Genomic DNA, 20,167 nt, shown 5'->3' on the forward strand with positions numbered 1-20,167 from the left:
ATACAAAAATTAAGAGCAGAAGTAAAATCGAATTAAATCAATTTAGCCCAAGACAAATTTAAAACCCCAGATTAAGAACAAATTAAAATTTACATTAAAATTTACATTAAAAAAGAATGGGAAAGGTTAGGCCAGACCAGCCTGGTGAAATAAAAAGGTCTTAAGAGCACGGCGGAAGGTGCGTAGATCCGGGATCCTCCGTATCTCCGGGGGGAGCTCGTTCCAGATAGTAGGTGCCCCCACAGAGAAGGCTCTCCCCCTGGGGGCCGCCAGCCGACATTGTTTGGCCGACGGCACCCGGAGGAGTCCCTGTCTGTGAGAGCATCCTGGCCGGTGGGAGGCCATTTGTGGCAGCAGGCGGTCCTGTAAATAGCCAGGCCCTAAACCATGGTGGTAACCAAAACCTTGAAGCGCACCCGGAAGACCACTGGGATATGACAGAAGAAGAAGATGTAAGGTTGAAATGCTGTACTTGCCAAGAGGAATTATTTCTTGGTTTTTATAAAAGTGTAGCCACCCTTTCAGTGAAGTTTAGATTGCAACTCAGGGAGAATCACCCTGACTGGAGCACTAATCACACAACTGTGATTCCCCAAATCATCATAAAACATTACTTTGCTTTGAAAAACAAAACCTCACTTTCTCCAGCTGGGTGTTGGCTTTGAGTTCTCTCAGGGAGAGAGAAGAGTTTATCCTTCCTTCTTCCGGATTAATCCCAAGGAATCTGCTCAGTATGTGGGTTTAGTCCAGCTGCTCCTGCATTTCCAGTGGAACTGGGTTGGGCTGGTGGCCTCTAAAGATGACAGTGGAGAACATTTCATCACATCTCTGGTGCCAATGCTGAAGGAGAAGGAGATATGCTTGGCCTTCCCTGAAATATTCAGTTCTGATATTAAGGCCTTGGAAATACAACTTGTTTTCAAGGTTTTGGTTGAAGCTGAAGTGATTGTCCTGTTTGGGGACTCCCATACTATTATGTTGGTAGGGATCACTCTATTTCATTATAAAAAGCCCCTATCATTTTAGAAAGTTTGGATCCTACCTTCCTATTGCGAACTTAGTGTGTTGGCATCTAAAGAAATGTTGCTATTTAGAAAGCCTTTCCAAGGGACTTTGCATTTTAGGGACCAAACCAGGGATGTCACAGAATTCAGCCGTTTTCTCCTGTCTTTAGACCCTTTGAACCCAGAAGGAGATGATTTATTCCCACTTTGGTGGGAAAAAATCTTTGGCTGCAAGATCCACAAACCAGGAGTGATCCTTAAAAAGCAGGAAAAGCAATGTTCAGGAAAAGAGAATTTACAGGACCTGCCATCTTACATTTTTGAAGCAAGCATGACAGGTGAAAATTACAACATCTACAATGCCGTTTATGCTGTGGCATACACACTGCATGAACTGCATGGATCTAGAGGGCGACCAGCGATGATAAGGCTTGGAAGGAGGATCGCGAATGTCCAGTCATGGCAGGTAATCTTATTCAGGCCACAAATCCATCTAGACGAAGCTTCCCATATGTATTTCTTGAATTGCCAATTAAATATCTCTATGCTACCATATCAATGAATTTGGAAGCATATTAAAACAGCATTTATTTTTTAAAAAATGAATGGAATATAACTATTGGTTGAGAAGGAACAGAGGAGGGAGGAAGAGAAGTAAAGCAAACCAGGTCCCTATAAGATCCATAAAGGAAATTCAGGACCTTCCTATAAGGTCCTGAAAGGTCTACAAGAAAAGTTTCAGGAAGTGACCATTTCAGGGAGGACAATTCAGCCCAGGGCAAGATGGCAATCTTGGTGTGATTGTGGATGGTATTTATGCAAATCAGTTGAAGTCCTAGTCAAATTTCATGCAGAACCACCTCAGTTGCAATTACTAGGTAAATTGAATCTAACCAATAAAGAATTCATTTTAACTTTGGTTTGTGTTTATTTATTGATTTATAAGGTTTACAGGCCGCTCATCTTACCTCTAGGTAACTCTTTCTATGTTTCTGTGGCTTAGCATCTTACGTGACCTCACTCCATCTGTTTAGTTTGAGAATAGAATAGAATAGAATAGAATAGAATAGAATAGAACAGAACAGAACAGAACAGAATAGAATATTTCTGAAAACTGCTTGTTATGTAAAATCCATTGTTTGATATTCAAAAGTTCAATTCTTGAATATGAAATTCTCAGAGTCACAGAAAATAATAGAAAACATCAAAACTAGAAGAGAGCATTTTATCGAGGCTGCCATCGGGGGCACCATTTTGTACAGTTCTGCTTGTTGTGTGAAAGCAACTTCTGTAAACTTCAGAACACCAAGCAGGACTCCAAAGTGGTCCTGGAGGATTTCTGGTCTGAGATTCATCAGGCTTTCAGCATCAATGGCTGAATGTTGGACTTTCCTCAGCAGTGAAGTCACAAATCAGGGCAGGTACTTCTTTCCATGTGGCCCCGTTTGTTTGGACCTGGTTCCTCCATCCTGCTCTCAGTGGAATTGCATGCTATTGTGGTAGAAATAATTTAATTATTCATAAAATGCATTTGTTATTTACATAATCTTGGGCCAAAGGAATCATTTAAATATGTATATAGTCATGTATTAAAGGAGCAAAGCCATTCATAGGTGCCATTAAAATTTTTGTAGGTAGGTATCATTCTCATAAACCTGGAGTTGAAGTAGCCATGGTACAAATTCTCCAAAATAAATAGAAACTGTTGTTGTGTTGGGAAAGAAGTCAAATATTTGGTGTTGTCCTGATTGCTCTGCTCTCAGCCAAGAAAACTCCTCTAGCTTTTGGGGCATGCAACTATCTCTGAAAATAATGGCCATCACACAATGATAGAAGCCTTGATATCTCATTTGTGGGTTCAGCCAATTACTCCAATTTCTGAAGGTCTCTTTTCATTCAGCTTCTTCTGTATTTGAGGACCGTCCACTTCAACAACAGTGCTGGAGATGAAATCTCCTTCTCAGAAAATGGACTGAGATCTGCTCATTTTGATCTTCTCAACTGGATTCTCCTCCCCAATGAATCATTTGTCTCTGTGAAAGTTGGTCGAATAGATCCCAGGGCTCCTGCAGGCCAGGATTTCACCATTAACTCCGATGTAATCAACTGGGCCACAGAGGTGAGCTGAAAGGAAATCTTGTCAATTCAGGGTAAGATTCATTTTCATCTCAGGATATCCAACAACCGTCTAACTGGAAAACAGGTCTTCTGAACCTGAAACGTAGCAGAAATACCTGCTATGTTTCAGATGAAAAATCTGCTTTGAATGCCATTTGTAGCCAACCCATATGATATTTTTGTAGTCAGGGTTTTTTTCTATGTAGATAAAGTTGTTAAATGGCCATAGTGGGATGATATCTCCAATCATCACTTTCAGGCCTGTCAGACATTTTGTGTTGTTTATTCTGAGACTTATGGGAGACTGGGATAGCACTATTTCAGGCTTTTTGGACCTCATCGGCCAGCCACACCCATATTTTATGACTCCTCCCTGTAAAGGTCAAATATTTATTCTTTTTAATTCATAGGCTCAAATGTATGATATTTTTGTAGTCAGGGTTTTTTCCTATGTAGATAGTGTTGTTAAATGGCCATAGTGGGATGATATCTCCAATCATCACTTTCAGGCCTGAAAGTTTATGAATTAAAAAGAATAAATATTTGACCTTTACAGGGAGGAGTCATAAAATATGGGTGTGGCTGGCCGATGAGGTCCAAAAAGCCCGAAATAGTGCTATCCCAGTCTCCCATAAGTCTCAGAATAAACAACACAAAATGTCTGACAGACCTGAAAGTGATGATTGGAGATATCATCCCACTATGGCCATTTAACAACACTATCTACATAGGAAAAAACCCTGACTACAAAAATATCATACATTTGAGCCTATGAATTAAAAAGAATATATGTTTTCTGAGGTTTTCACGGGTGTTTGTATGTAGGTCTTTGGTTATTCGGGTTTTCTCCCACATAAAATTGGAAGTGTCTTGGCAACGCTTCGGCAGAATCTCATCTGCCATCATCAGGCCCGTGCTGCAGAGGACCCCTTGCATATACACTGCTCAAAAAAATAAAGGGAACACAAGTAGAAGACATCCGAGATCTGAATGAATGAAATAGCCTTATTAAATACTTTGTTCGTTACATACAGTAGCTACTGTATGTAAAGAACAAAGTATTTAATAAGGCTATTTCATTCATTCAGATCTCAGATGTCTTCTGCTTGTGTTCCCTTTATTTTTTTGAGCAGTATATATATATATATATGTAGGTCTTTGGTTATTCGGGTCTTCTCCCACGTAAAATTGGAAGTGTCTTGGCGACGTTTCGACGAAGTCTCATTCGTCATCTTCAGGCTGGTGTTCTCGGCTTCGTGCTTCCAGGAGCTCCAATTTGAATAAAAAGAGAGCCAACTCCGTGAAGCATTGGGATTGGGAAGAACTTCTGCTTGAAACCTGGGATGTCATTAGGGCAGGCAAGAGTGATTTAGTGTTCAGTCAAATCCTTGAATATGAATGGACTTTCATGTTCAATTGAATCCTTATTATCCTTTGTTTCAGAAATGCTCAATGTCAAATGCCTTCCTTTGCAGACCAAGGTCCAAGATCCAATGTTCAGCATCTATTGGTAGGTCAGGAGTGGCCACTGGCCTGAATCCCCCAAAAGCATTTCCTGGCTTCTTGTAGATTTTGGTTAAAAATTACTTTTAAGGTCATTCTGGGGATGGAAGTAGGAATATGGAAAGGAATAAATGAAGCATGTTCATTGCTGATGCCATCTATAGTATTTCTTTCTTCTCTTTTAGAAGGTGCCCTTTGCCAGGTGCGGCAAGAAAAGGTGCCAGGCAGGAGAGAGGAGAAGAGTTCCAGAGGGCAGGCCGGTTTGCTGCTACCAATGTGACTCTTGTCCAGAAGGGACCATTTCTGATCAGACATGTACAGCAAACCTATGGAACCTTCTCCCATTGTAGATCTTCCTGGGAGAAAGAAACTGTGACCATCACACCTGAGCAATCCTGAGGATGCAATGGTTAGCCTGACTAGATGGCTCAGTGGCTAAGACACTGAGCTTGTCGATCAGAAAGGTTGGCAGTTCAGCAGTTCGAATCCTTAGTACAGGTCTCCTATGTGAGCAGGGGATTGGACTAGATGACCTCCAAGGTACCTTCCAACTCTGTTACTGTTAAATTCCTTACTGCAGCTAACATTATGGTCTCTTGTTTCGTGTGCACATTTTTATAGTTTTTAATAATTATTATTATCATGTGTTTTTATATGCTTTTATTTGCTTCTTTTTAAATTAAGTTCTGTACACCACTTAGAATAACTCTTTTATGAGATGAATAAATAAACCCAGCTTCAGATGGTCCCTTCCATTCTTGATCTTCATAAATCAAGGAAGCTGGCTTGATCTTCAAGAGTGGGGAATTCAGACTGTGGGAGCAGGACAATTTTGGTCCTTATCCTGAAGATTTCTTCTGAAAAAATAGAAATAGAATTTTATTGGCCAAATGTGATTGGACACACAAGGAATTTGTCTTGGTGCATTTGCTCTCAGTGTACATAAAAGAAAAGATACGGTTGTCAAGAATCATAAGGTACAACACTTAATGATAGTCATAGAGTACAAATAAGCAATCCGGAAACAATATCAATATAAATAAAAGCAACAAAGTTACAGTCATGCAGTCATAAATGGAAGGAGATGGGTGATGGGAACGATGAGAAGATTAATAGTAGTGCAGACTTAGTAAATAGTTTGACAGGAGGGAATTGAGGGAATTATTTGTTTAGCAGAGTGATGGTGTTCAGGAAAAAACTGTTCTTGTGTTTAGTTGTTATGGTGTGCAGTGCTCTATAGCGTCATTTTGAGGGTAGGAGTTGAAACAGTTTATGTCCAGGATGTGAGGGGTCTGTAAATATTTTCACAGCGCTCTTTTTGACTCATGCAGTATACAGGTCCTCAATGGAAGGCAGGTTGGTAGTAATTGTTTTTTCTGCAGTTCTAATTATCCTCTGAAGTCTCTGTCTGTCTGGTTGGGTTGCAGAGCCAAACCGGACAGTTAAAGAGGTGCAGATGACAGACTCAATGATTCCTCTGTAGAACTTTATCAGCAGGTCCTTGGGCAGTTTGAGCTTTCTGAGGTGGCACAGAAAAAACATTATTTGTTGTGCTTTTTGATGACATTTTTGATGTTAGGTGTCCATTTTAGGTCTTGAGATATGGTAGAACCTAGAAATTTGAAGGTCTCTACTGTTGATACTGTGTTGTCTAGTGTTGTAAGAGGTGGAAGTATGGAAGGGTTTGTCCTAAAGTCTACCACCATTTTTACAGTTTTGAGTGTGTTCAGTTCCACATTGTTCCAGTCGCACCACGAGGCTAGTTGTTCAACCTCCCATCTGTATGCGGATTCATCATTGTCTCGAATGAGACCAATCACTGTTGTGTCATCTGCGAACTTCCGTAGTTTAACAGATGGATCGTTAGAGATGCAGTCATTGGTATACAGAGAAGAGAAGTGGGGAGAACACACAGCCTTGGGGGGGGCCCTGTGCTAATTGTACAGGTATCTGATGTGATTCTGCTTAGCTTCACCTGCTGCTTCCTGTTTGTTAGGAAGCTTATGATCCACTTACAAGTGTGTTCAGGTACCTGTAGCTGGTTTAGCTTAGTTAGAAGTGTGTCTGGAATGATGCTATTGAATGCTGAACTAAAGTCTACAAAGAGGACCCTTGCGTAGGTCTTTGGAGATTCAAGATGTTGTAGGATGTAGCGCAGAGCCATATTAACAGCATCATCTGTTGATTTATTTGCTCGGTATGCAAATTGCAAGGGGTTTAACAGGAAGCAGCAGGTGAAGCATGCAATGATCAGAGTGTCCCACAGCTGCTTGTGGTAAAGACCAATAAGCATCTTTTAGTGTTGTGTAGCAATGGTCTGACGTATTCTTGCCTCTAGTGGGACAAGTATCATGCTGAAAATATTTTGGTAACTCTTTCCTTAAGTTTGCCTTGTTTAGATCTCCCAAAATAATGTCCAGTGAATCAGGATATTTGCCTTGTTTACATAGGCTTGGGGCAGGACATACACAGCAATTAGTAGAAATGAGGAGAACTCACATGGAGAATAAAATGCTTTACAGTTGATAAGTAAAGACTCTTAAGTTTTTGTCACAGAATTTATATATTATAGTTGTATCCTAAGACCAGCTGTTGTTGATATATAAGCATAAGCCTCCTCCTTCGTTTTACCAGATATCTCTGCAATTCTGTCTGATCATTGAATCTGAAACCCTGGGATATGCAGGCTGCTATCACCAATTGATTCATTTAACCAGGTTTTGAAGAAGCATAGGGCTGCTGAATTGCAAAAATCAGAATTGTATCTGTTTAAAAGGAGTATTTCATCCATTTTATTAGCAAGTGAATGTAATTTGGTTAGGAAAATTGAAGGCAGAGAGGTTTTATTTGTCCTATTCCTTAGCCTGTTTAAAATTTCCGCTGTTTTACCTGTCTGTCTGTTTCCTCCATTTGGTGTGTGTTTTTTTTTTTTTTTTTTTTGGTAATCCATAGTTCCGGGAAAATTGCTTCTTCCTGTGTTAGAATCTCCTCCACATTTGTAAAGACAGAGGTCAAATCTACCAAAAAATGACAAACAAAATGTAATCTTATGATTAAGTGAACAGTCACTTAATCATAAGATTAAATTTTGTTTGTCATTTTTGACAAACTGTCTCAATTCCCTATCTGAGGTAGTTTGTGGGTGAGACATCTTGTTCATGGAAGATTCAGCTGAAATACTTAGACAAACATTTTTGCTTTCAGACGCAGCTTGCTGTGACCTGTGTCCAGAAGACCAATACCCCAACAAGGACAAGGACCACTGCATTGCCAAGAAGAGCCACTTCCTTTCCTAGGAATACATTTTAGTTTTTCTTGCTCTTTTCCTCTCTGTGATAACAACTGCAGTCCTGGCAATTTTCTTTAAGTATCGTGACACACCAATTGTCAAGGCCAACAACCGAGATCTTACCTATGTCCTCCTGGTCTCCCTCCTGCTCTGCTTCCTCTGCTCCTTCCTCTTCATTGGTCGACACAGGAAGCTCACCTGCCTCTTCCGACAAACTGCCTTTGCCATTCTCTTTTCCCTTGCAGTTTCTTCTGTATTGGCAAAAACTGTCATAGTGGTTCTGGCCTTCATGGCCACCAAACCAGGGAACAAGGCAAGAAAAGTCTTAGGAAAACCACTGACCAACTCCATTGTTATGGGCTGTCCCTTGGTCTAAGCACTTCTTTGTGTCACCTGGCTGGTAACCTCTCCCCTGTTTCTCAAGTTGGACTTCCACTCTTTGATAGGAGAGGCCATCTTGGAATGTAATGAAGGCTCAGCTTTGATGTTTATGCTGTCCTCAGCTATCTGGGTTTCCTGGCCTTCGTCAGTTTAACGGTGGCCTTTATGGCTAGGAAATTGCCCAACAGCTTTAACGAAGCCAAGTTCATTACTTTTAGCATGCTGGTCTTTTGCAGTGTTTGGATCTCCTTCCTCCCTACCTACCTGAGCACCAAAGGGAAGTCCATGGTGGCTGTGGAGATCTTCTCCATCTTGGCCTCTGGGTCTGGTCTCTTGGCTTGCATCTTTTTCCCCAAATGCTTCATTATCCTACTTAGGCCCAATCTGAATTGTAGGGAAAATATGATAAGGAACAAAAATCTGTAACTGATGCATGCCCAAGAAACATTTAAATTTTCCTTTGAGGCATATTTAGTATATTATGACGTTTCTAAAACATGATGATAGAGAATGAGGAACATATCCATTAAATAATGCCTTATCAAGTTCTATAACTGGTTATAATAAAAGTCACTTGTTTGAGATGGACAGATATAGAAACTGAATGACTGAGCCAATGAATCTATATATATAAAAGTGAAATACCACTCATGCTTCATCACAAAATCTCCAGAACCATAAAGCCTACAAACTTGAAATTTGCCACGTATGTTCCTCTTGGCTTCCAGGTGCTCATTAAGAAAATATTTTTCAAAATGACCATCACAGCAGTAGTATTTCCTATATTATTATTAACACACTCTGATGCTAAGGAGTTATACTCCTCCTCCCCACCTGAAAAGAAAACTATTCCAAATGCAAAACACAAGCAGAGGAGTGGAGATTCAGTTTCAGTTTTACTTTCACAGCAGCAAGCAGGAGATAGGATAGGGGAAGCTTCTGTGGGGTAAGCCTGAGGGACAGAAGGAGATAGGATAGGAGATATTTCTGTGGGGCAAGGATGAGCAAGATAAGTGGAGAGGAGAGGCTGATCATAACTATTCATTAATTTTCAATCTGTAAGTGTCAATTTCTCGAGCCCGATCACATAGTTTCATAGTGGAGCACAGGTATTCAGCTAGTAACTAAATAAATAAGCCAGCTATCTGTAACAATCATGCAGCCATTTTCATCCCATGTCTTCCAGTTTTTCACATTAAGTCCCAGTGCCCTATGTAGAAAGAAAGCTTGCTATTATACATCTTTGATCTTTTGGCATTCAGACTCAATCTCATCCTGTTGAATAAACTGAAGCTTTACAAACACCTACCATAACTAACATCTGCTTTTTAAAGGGGAGATGAAAGTCCAAAGAGACATCTACATTATAGAGCATGATTTGCTCTGCATATAAGTTAAATAAAATGACTTTGTATAAATACACAAAAGTATGAAGGCTATTGCTTAACGCATTGTAAACCGCCCTGAGTCTCCGGAGAAGGGCGGCATATAAATCAAATTTAAAAAATAAAATGGTGGTTCTATGTCCAGTTCTCACTGTTGCTTCTTGACCCGCATATAGGTTTCTCAAGAGACAAATAAGATGGTCTGGTACTCCCATCTCTTTAAGAACTTGCCACAAATTGTTGTGATCCACACAATCAAAGGATTTAGCATAGTCAATGAAGCAGAAGTAGATGTTTTTCTGGAACTCCCTAGCTTTCTCCATGATCCAGCGTATGTTGGCAATTTGATCTCTAGTTCCTCTGCCTCTTCAAAATCTTGCCTGTACTTCTGGTATTTCTTGATCTACATACTGCTGGAGCCTAGCTTGTAGGATTTTGAGCTTAACTTTACTAGCATGTGAAATGAGTGCAATGGTGCGATAGTTTGAACCAGGGGTGAAATCCAGCAGGTTCTAACAGGTTCTGGGGTAGCAGAAATTTTGAGTAGTTTGGAGAACTGGCAAAAAGCATCTCTGGCTGGCCCCAGAGTGGGGTGGGAATGGAATTTTGCAGTATCCTTCCCGTGCCATGCCCACTAAGCCACGCCCACAGAACCGGTAGGGAAAAATTTTGAATTTCATCTCTGGTTTGAATATTCATTGGCATTGCCCTTCTTTGGAATTGGAATTTAAACTGACCTTTTCCAATCCTGTGGCCACAGTTGAGATTTCCAAATTTGCTGGCAAATTGAGTGTAGCACTTTTACTGCATCATCTTTTAAGATTTTGAATAGCCTCCACTAGCTTTGTTGTTGCTCAGACTTCCTAAGGCCCATTTGACTTCACATTCCAGGATGTCTGGCTTGAGGTCAGTGACCACCCCATCGTGATTATCAGGGACATTAAGCTTGTTCTTGTGTAGTTCTTCTGTGTAATTTTGCCACCTCTTCTTAATCTCTTCTGCCTCTGTTAGGTCCTTACCCTTTTGATCCTTTATCATGCCCATCTTTGCATGAAACGTTCCCTTCATATCTCCAATTTTCTTCTATTTCTTTGCACCGTTTGTTTAAGAAGGCATTCTTATCTCTTCTAGCTATTCTCTGGAATTCTGCATTCAACTGGGCGTATCTATCTCTTTCTCCCTTGCCATTCACTTCCCTTCTTTCCTCAGCTATTTGTAAAGCTTCCTCAGACAGCCATTTTGGTCTTGTTTTTACTGACTGTATAGAGCTCCTCCATCTTTGGCTGCGGAGCACATAGTTAATCTGATTTCTGTGTTGACTGTCTGGTGAGGTCCATGTGTAGAGTTGTCTCTTGGGTTGTTGGAAAAGAGTGTTTGCTATGGCCATCCTATTCTCTTGACAAAATTCTATCAGCCTGTGCCCTGCTTCATTTTGTACTCCAAGGCCAAACTTGCCTGTTATTCCGGTTATCTTTTGGCTTTCTACTTTAGCATTCCAATCACCCATGATGATAAGGACATCGTTTTCTTGGTGCTATTTCTATAAGATGCTGTAGGACTTCATAGAACCGGTCAACCTCATCCTCTTCAGCACCAGTGGTTGGGACATTGACTTGGATTACTGTGATATTAAATGGTTTGCTTTAGATTTGAATTGAGATCGTTCTGTCATTTTGGGGATTGTATCCCAGTATTGCTTTTCCTACTCTTTTATTGATTATGAAGGCTACTCCATTTCTTCTGAGGGATTCTTGCAGTGGTGAAATGTAAAATTTGTTACTACTGGTTCTGTGGGCATGGCTTGGTGGTGGTGGGGTAATATGACTGAGTGGGCGTGGCCAACTTTTTTTTTTTTACTTTTAAAACCATTTTTTCTACAACCTCTTCGTCTGAAGAGGTTGTTAAAAAAATGCTTTTAAAGCCTCTGACGATCCCAGCTGACTTGCCTGATCGGCAGAGGCTTTTTTTCCTTTGAAAAGCATTTTTTCTATAACCTCTTCGGCCAAAGAGGTTGTAGAAAAAATGGTTTTAAAAGCCTCTGATGATCCCAGCTGAGCCGCACGATCATCGGAGGCTTTTTTTTTTTAGTTTTAAAAGCATTTTTTTCGGTCAAAGAGGTTGTAGAAAAAATGCTTTTAAAAATTAAAAAAAAAAGCCTCTGATGATTGTGCGGCTCAGCTGGGCAATTGGGGAGAGGACAGCCAGGGATTTTTGCTACCGGTTCTCTGTGTGGGATCAATAGCTCTATATCCATGAGTTATTATATGGCCTTAACTTGAATGACAGCAAACTGGAATTTGTGCTGAATTCACTATATCTTCCTCTACTGCAATCAGGACATCCTTCCCATATTATAAAACAGCAGTCTATTGCAGGCAAACTCTGCCCACAGCCTGGAATTTGGGCTCATGGTTGACTCAGCCTTCAATCTTTCCAAGATCTGTAAAATGAAGACCCAGATTGTTGGGGACAATATGCTGACATTGTAAAGTGCTGCATGGAGCAGACTATAAGTCTAAGTGTCAGATTCCAAGCAATGCATCCACCAAAAGCAGAACTCTGAGGCAGGTAAATACCTCAAATAACATATTTATTGGACACACCATATCGGCACAGTTAGTGAATACCAACTCTAAAAGTTGCTATGGTTTTTCCCCTAATTAAAAGAGCAAATATTCCCTCCCCAGGTGTCACCGATCACATTGTCCAATGAAGTTAGCTGGGAGGTTGCTTGGCCCCTCCTCTGTCGGGATGACCTTGGGTCCCATGAGAAAACTTTTTGTTTTGACTGGTAGCCTGTCTATCTGCTTTCCTCCTCCCTTTCCTCCTTTCAAAGTTCATGGCAACTATGAGGCAGGAGAAAAATGGCATCAGCCAGGTCAGCTTCAGAGTTGACACTAAGTGCTATTGCTCAGTTTCAGGTAGGCCGAATACCACCTGCACTCTGACCCTTAAATCCATCTGTTGCTTAGATCAACAACAAGAGTCATAAACATGTTTTACCCCCTTCTGACATGTGAGAAGTACCTATTGTTAAGTGGGTAGGATGTTAGTCTGCCTTGCAATTATCAGAAGAACAGTAATTCATATTATATCCCCTATGGATTTCTATCCACAAAACTCTTCCAAGAGAAAAACTGCTTAAATGAAATAGGCCCTAAGCTCTCCCAATGGGGATGGGACTGGACAAGTTACCTTAGCTTGTCTTGCAAAGAAGAAATTTCTTGTGATCAATGAAACCTACCTGGCCTCAGTTGACAACTCAAACTCAGGTGAGAGGAAGCCCAATTGATATAAATTTGCCCTGAAGTTGCCCAAGTTGCACAGTCATCTTCTTCTGTATTAAACTCCTGGTGAGATTTCCTGGGGGGCCAAATACAGTTCAGATTCTTAATGAACATTGGTTTTTGATCCAGGAAGGAAGGTGAGAATCATGAATGGGCTGCTTCTCCTGCTGCTTCTCCTTTGGCTCCTGCCTTCAATAACGACTGATAAGATAATGCAAAGTGTGTGCATACTTAATGAGCCTGTGCAGATCCAGGAGGACTATTACAGGCCTGGTGATCTCATTATTGGGGGGAATTTGCCCCTGAGAACATTTTCTGACTTTAGAAAGATACACTTCCACAGTGAGCGGTTCCTGATGCCATTTTCAGAAAGGTATTAATTTATTTATTGAACAAATGTATATGACTACCCAACTCATGCACCGGTGACTCTGGGCATCTTACAACATTAAAAATCCACAACATAAAAACTCATAACCCATCCCACCTCACCTCATGTCAGCACCAACTCAATACAAATCAACCGCTAATTTCACTTAAGAAAGAAAGTGATGGAAGATTGTTTTGGATTCAAGGACTCCTTTCAGAAATTCTACTTCTACTTCTAGTTTGCAATCTCCTGGTGCAATTCAGAAGTCTTGATGCTTTTCTTCAGAAATAAGGTAAAGGTAAAGGTTCCCCTCACACATATGTGCTAGTCGTTCCTGATTCTAGGGGCAGTGCTCAGCTCTGTTTCAAAGCCGAAGAGCCAGCGCTGTCCGAAGACGTCTCCGTGGTCCTGTGGCTTGCATGACTAAATGCCAAAGGTTCCGAGAACGCTGTTACCTTCCCACCAAAGGTGGTCCCTATTTTTCTACTTGCAGTTTTTACGTGCTTTCAAACTGCTAGGTTGGCAGAAGCTGGGACAAGTAACAGGAGCTCACCCCGTTACACGGCACTAAGGATTTGAACCGCTGAATTGCCAACCTTTCGATCGATAAACTCAGCATCTTAGTCACTGAGCCACCATGTCCCCTTTCTCCAGAAATAACCAAGCTAATAAAATAGGAAAGAATCATCCAATTTCCTAAGACTTTTCATCAGGAAGATAATAAACAACATATAAGTGAGAAAGGGGTTACGTATCAGAAAATGTGCTGGTCAAGTGAAGAAGTTGATTTATAATAATAATTTGGACAAAAAGTCATGGTGGGACTGTCAGAGAACAGGCCAACTTTTTAAAAGAGTGGAGGTATTTTTTTTAAAAAAGGCAATCCTACTTTTGGAATCATTAGTGCTATTTTGTAATGGATTTTATTTTATTGTGGAGTATTGTTAACAGCAACATGTCTCAGAGCTAAAGCTTTGAGCGTTAGAAATTGACAATAGCAATAGCACTGAGACTTATATATCACTTCACACTGTTTTTACAGCCCTCTCTAAGCAGTTTACAGAGTTACCATATTACCCCCAACAATCTGGGTCCTCATTTTACCGACCTCGGAAAGATGGAAGGCTGAGTTAACCTTGAGCCTGGTGAGATTTGAACTGCCAAATTGCAGGCAACCAGCAGTCAGCAGAAGTAGCCTGCAATAGTGCACTATAACCACTGTGCCACCATGGCCCATTGAATGGCCAAAGCTACTTGGAGATTACTCAAGCAGATGAGTCATGGCTATTTAGGGTTGAAATCTGGTACTTCTAGGTCTCTATCTGCACTTACCATGAATTCCAGACAGTATATAAGAGTATATAATACTCTTGATAACATTTTTTTTTGGGGGGGGGGAGAGGCTTACAACAAAGTCCATGAGAACATATACACACAGAAACACAAAGGAAAGGGAAATTACACCATGACATGCAGGCTTCCCTGTAATATTCCTAAATGTTTTCTCATTGTAGTATCATATGCAAGAACTACCAGCTCTTTCTGGCCTTGGTATTTGCAGTAGCAAAGATCAACAAAGATTTGCTTCTCCTGCCCAACATCACACTTGGCTTCCGAATCTATGACAATAGCCAGATTTTTAGGTGGATTTCCTGGAACAGCCTCTCTCTGCTGTCTACAAGAGGCCAAATGGTTCCAGATTACAAATGTGACAAGCAGGAAATGCTTCTATCTGTCATCGGAGATCTCAACACCAAATCCTCAAGGCAGATGGCCTCCATCTTCAGTGTCTTCAAGGTCCCACAGGTAAGGGAGTGCCATAGGAAACCAGTATGCAGCAGGCACAGAACAGAAACACAGAGAATCCAAAGATGAAGATAAAAATATTTTGGGGACAATGAGGAGTCCATCATTTAGGAAACTCATGCAAGGGTTGAATTTATTTTTGTATTTTGTCTGTCAGGATATGTTTTTTTATACCACCATCACCAAGTGATAAACAATAAAGTATTTCTGAAATACTTTCCTGGATGAATTCCTACCTAATGGATGCTGTGTAAAAGTAGCTACTCTTCAGTCCTGTTTGTTTGTTTGTTTGTTTGTTTGTTTGTTTGTTTGTTTGTCAGATAACAGATATAAGTATAAACATGATTATGAATACAGGATAAGGATATGAATAAATGGGGACAGTAGGACAGGGACGGAAGGCACACTGGTGCTCTTATGCACGCCCCTTACAGATCTCTTAGGAATGGGGTGAGGTCAACAGTAGACAGTCTAAGTTTAAAGTTTTGGGGTTTGGGGGATGAAACCACAGAGTCCAGTAGTGCATTCCAGGCATTGAGCACTCTGTTGCTGAAGTCGTATTTTCTGCAATCGAGTTTGGAGCAGTTTACCTTAAGTTTGTATCTATTGTGTACTGGTGTATTATTGCGATTGAAGCTGAAGTAGTCATTGACAGGTAGGACATTGTAGCAGCTGATTTTATGAGCTATGCTTAGGTCATACCAAAGGTGGCCTAGTTCTAAATTTTCTAAACCCAGAATTTCAAGTCTGGTGGCATAGGGTATTTTGTTAGGAGCAGAGGAGTGGATTATTACATTGTATTATTACATTGTATGTTGTAGATGTCTCCTGTTTGTTCTTCTGGGCTTGCTGGGTCCCTTGGTAAGAATATAAATTGACTAGTTTAATGAAGAGAAGGACTAGTGGAGACATGATAGCAGTGTTCCAATATCTCAGGGGCTGCCACAAAGAAGAGGGAGTCAAGCTATTCTCCAAAGCATCTGAGGGTAGGACAAGAAGCAACGGGTGGAAACTAATCAAGGAGAGAAGCAACTTAGAACTAAGGAGAAATTTCCTGAGAAAACAGTTAACCAGTGGAACAACTTGCTTCCAGAAGTCGTAAATGCTCCAACACTGGAAGTTTTAAAGAAGAGATTAGATAACCATTTGTCTGAAGTAGTGTAGAGTTTCCTGCCTAAGCAGGGGGTTGGACTAGAAGACCTCCAAGGTCCCTTCCAACTCTGTTATTCTATTCTATTCTATACATTTGATCTTGTCTTGGAAAATTCATTTCACAGAAAGTCCCCTCTCCTGGCACAAGTGGGGTGGGCATAGTCCCATTGGTGTGAGACAATTCCTCAAATAACCTGAATCCATGTCATGTAGGGCTTTAAAGATGATAACCAACATCTTGAATTGCCCCCAGTGTAGCTCTTACAACAATGTTATAACACCAGCCAATCCAGGGGATCTCCTAGCCATGACTGCCACCTGTTTTTTTGAGCAGGAGCTGTGAGTCCAGGAGAACCCCCAGGTTGTGTACCAGGTCTGTCTGGGGTAGTGCAATCCATCCAGAACTGATGGTAGCAATAACAATAGCACTTAGATTTATATACCACTTCACAGTGCTTTTACAGACCTCTCTAAGCAGTTTACAAAGTCAGTGTCTGGCCCCCAACAATCTGGGTCCTCATTTTAGCCACCTCGGGAGGATGGAAGGCTGAGTCAACCTGGAGCCTGGTGAGATTCGACCTGGCAAATTGCAGGCAGCCAGTAATCAGCAGAAGTAGCCTGCAGTACTGCATTCTAACCACTGGGCCACCACAGCTCTTGATGATGGTGGTGGTGGTGGTGATGTTATCCATTCAGTGATGTCCAATTCTTGGTGATTCTATGGGCCAGGTTTCTCCACATCTTCTGATCTTGCACTGCTCCTCTGAGTTGTTCTTACGCTCCGTGAAATGTCAGCTTTGATGGTGCAACCAGAACTATGTCAAGTCCCAGATCTTGGTGGTCCATTCAGTCTTGCCTTTTGTCCCCCATCTAGGCTCCCATAGTCTCTAGGCATGGCAAGAGGAAAGCGACAGCATCATTTGGCTCATCAGGGATGGAGATACGGAGTTGAGGTATCATCAGCGTACTGGTGTTACCTCAACCCATTGGTGATGGATGATCTCACCCAAAGGCTTCATGTAGATCACAGGTGTCAAACTTGTGGTGCTACATTGCCGTCACATGATGCTTCACAATGTTTTTTTCCCCCTTTGTGGTACTGGGGTGGGCGTGGCCTCCATGTGACGCATCTGGCCTGTGGACTGCCAGTTTGACATCCCTGATGTAGATGTTAAAAAGGAGTGGAGAGAGTACCGAGCCCTATCACACATCACAAAAGAGCAGCTGTGGGCTGAATCTCTCACTCTCTATTAACACGGATGGAGACCAGCCTTGGAAAAAGGAGTCAAACCAGTGTAAAACTGTACTGCACATCCCCTGACTCTGCAGCTGGCCCAAAAGGATACCGTTATTGGTGGTATCAAAGTCTGCTGAGAGATCAAGGAGAGCAAGGATTTATTTATTTATTTATTTATTTATTTATTTATTTATTTATTGATTGATTGATTGATTGATTTATTTATTTATTTTGTCGCATTTCTATGCCGCCCAACTCCCAAGGGACTCTGGGCGGCTTACAACAAAGAATAAAACAATGCGAACAATCCCATAAAAAAAATGTTAAAAAGAAAAACATTTAAACATTAAAAACTTTAAAAACGTTAAAAGCCCATGCACACCATTCATGACCGGATCTCACAAGATCGCAACAGCGAGATCAACGGCCCCAGGCCTGCCGGAAAAGCCAGGTCTTCACCGATTTTTGGGAGGCCAATAGGGTGGAGATGGTCCAGACCTCAGGAGGTAACTGGTTCCAGAGACCTGGGGCAGCCACAGAGAAGGCCCTCCCCCGCGGGCCCACCAGCCGGCATTGTTTAGCTGACGAGACCCGGAGGAGACTGACTCTGTGAGATTTTACCGGTCGCTGGGAGCTATGTGGTAGAAGGCGGTCTTGAAGATAGCCGGGCCCTGAGCCATATAGGGCTTTAAAGGTAATGACCAACACCTTGAATTGCATCCGGAGACCGATAGGGAGCCAGTGCAGCTCGCGGAGAATTGGTGTAATGTGGGTGTATCTAGGCGCACCCACTATAACTCGCGTGGCTGCATTCTGGACCAACTGTAGTCTCCAAACACTTTTCAAGGGTAGCCCCATGTAGAGCGGTTGCACTACCCCCGTGATGGTGAACCTATGGCATGCGTGCCAGAGGTGGCACATAGAGCCCTCTCTGCTGGCACATGTGCCGTCACCCCAGGTCAGATCTGTGTGCCATTTCTTTCATGAGCTTCTGTTTCGCTGCAAACCACGAAACAGAAGCTCATTAAAGAAAAAGATCTTACCTCTTGCCATGCTGCCAGTGTTGGGATGCCCCGCCTCCCACAGGCCAGCTGGTCATTGGGTCTCTGCTGCGCATGTGTGCGTGCATGTCCATGCATGTGCACATTTGCACATGTGCACCTTTCAGTTTGGGCATACGTGTGCGCGCAGTTTTGCCACTCGGTGTCTAAAAGGTTCGCCATCACTCCAGTACCCTCACCCTTTTATCACCAGAGATTGTCCACAAGTGCAACCAATGCTGCTTCTGTCCAATAACCAAGCTGAATCCTGCCTGAAAGGGTCCAGATAATTCATTTTATCCAGGACCCTCTGCAGCTGCCAAGCAGCTTCCTTTTCCACCACCTTTCCTAAAAAGGGAAGATAGGAAACCGGATGAAAATTGTCAAGGCAGGTGGAAACCACATCCAAATTTGACCTTGTCTTGGAAAATTTATTTGTAAAACAAGCTCTCTCTTTTATCTGCAGCTTGGTTTTGACTTCCTCAAATTCACTTGGGTAGACAGAACAATTTATCCTTTCTTCTTCCGGGTTAATCCCAAGGAATTTCCTCAGTATTTGGGTTTGGTCCAGCTGCTCCTGTATTTCCAGTGGAACTGGGTTGGTCTCCTGGCCCATGAAAGTGGCACTGGAGAACATTTCATCTCAACTCTGATGCCGATGCTGAAGGAGAAGGAGATCTGCCTGGCCTTCACTGAAATGTTCAATGCTGATGGCATTGGTGTTCCATTGCTTAAATTGACGTCATTATTTAAGACGTGGTTTAAGGTCGAAGTGATTATTTTGTTCGGAGACTCCAGCAGAATAACAATTGTATACATGGCTCTGGCTTTCTATGAAAAAAAGACTAAGGTGGCATTTGGAAAAGTTTGGGTCCTGACTTCCCATTGGGAAATTAGCACAATAAAACCTCACATATTCTCACAATTCCTAAAGCCTTTTCATGGTGCTTTGCATTTCAGGGACCGTACCCATGATGACCCAGAATTCAGACATTTTCTTCAGTCTTTAGACCCCTTGAACCCCCAAGGAGATGTCTTTCTCCCTCCATGGTGGGAATTGGTCTTTCACTGCAAGATCCATAAATCAGGAACGATCCCTCCAAAGGGGGAAAAACAATGTACAGGAAAGGAGAATTTGCAGAATTTGCCATCGTACATTTTTGAAATGAGCATGACAGGTGAAAGTTACAATATCTACAATACCGTTTATGCTGTGGCACATGCGTTACATGCCATGAATGGATTGGGAACACGACCAGCTAGTGTGAGGCTTGGAAAAAGGATCTCAGATATCCAATTGTGGCAGGTAATCTCAGTGACTTTTCCTCTATTTTAAAGAACTTTACAGAACAAGCTTCCCATGGATGTTTCTTTCTTTTCTTTTTTTTTCTTTTTTCTTTTTTTTGTTAATATTTTTATTATACATTTTTCTTTATAATACATCACATTTCCAGTTTTGCAACAACAATGTACTGGCTGTATCCAGTCCTTTTTAAGTATACATAGTATTATACACCCTGGTTATAACCAGTATTCTCTTAATCATACGTTATAGTCTCTTTTAAATGCATAATGTTGTACGTTATAGTTATAAC

At 41.6% G+C, this 20,167-nt stretch overlaps 1 protein-coding gene across 1 annotated transcript in view; it reads left to right on the forward strand.

The window, feature by feature from the left end:
* The window catches only part of LOC117659349 (vomeronasal type-2 receptor 26-like), a 74,524-nt gene that overhangs the window by 44,302 nt on the left and 10,055 nt on the right, over positions 1-20,167 (forward strand). The window contains exon 5 of the mRNA XM_087892303.1: positions 19,039-19,878. Within this exon, the coding sequence (XP_087748429.1) occupies positions 19,039-19,878 (840 nt within the window). The remainder of the gene's footprint in view (positions 1-19,038; positions 19,879-20,167) is intronic.

This window comes from Pantherophis guttatus, chromosome 1, assembly GCF_059756535.1.
Source record: "Pantherophis guttatus breed Tessera chromosome 1, ASM5975653v1, whole genome shotgun sequence".
Classification (NCBI taxonomy): Eukaryota; Metazoa; Chordata; class Lepidosauria; order Squamata; family Colubridae; genus Pantherophis; species Pantherophis guttatus.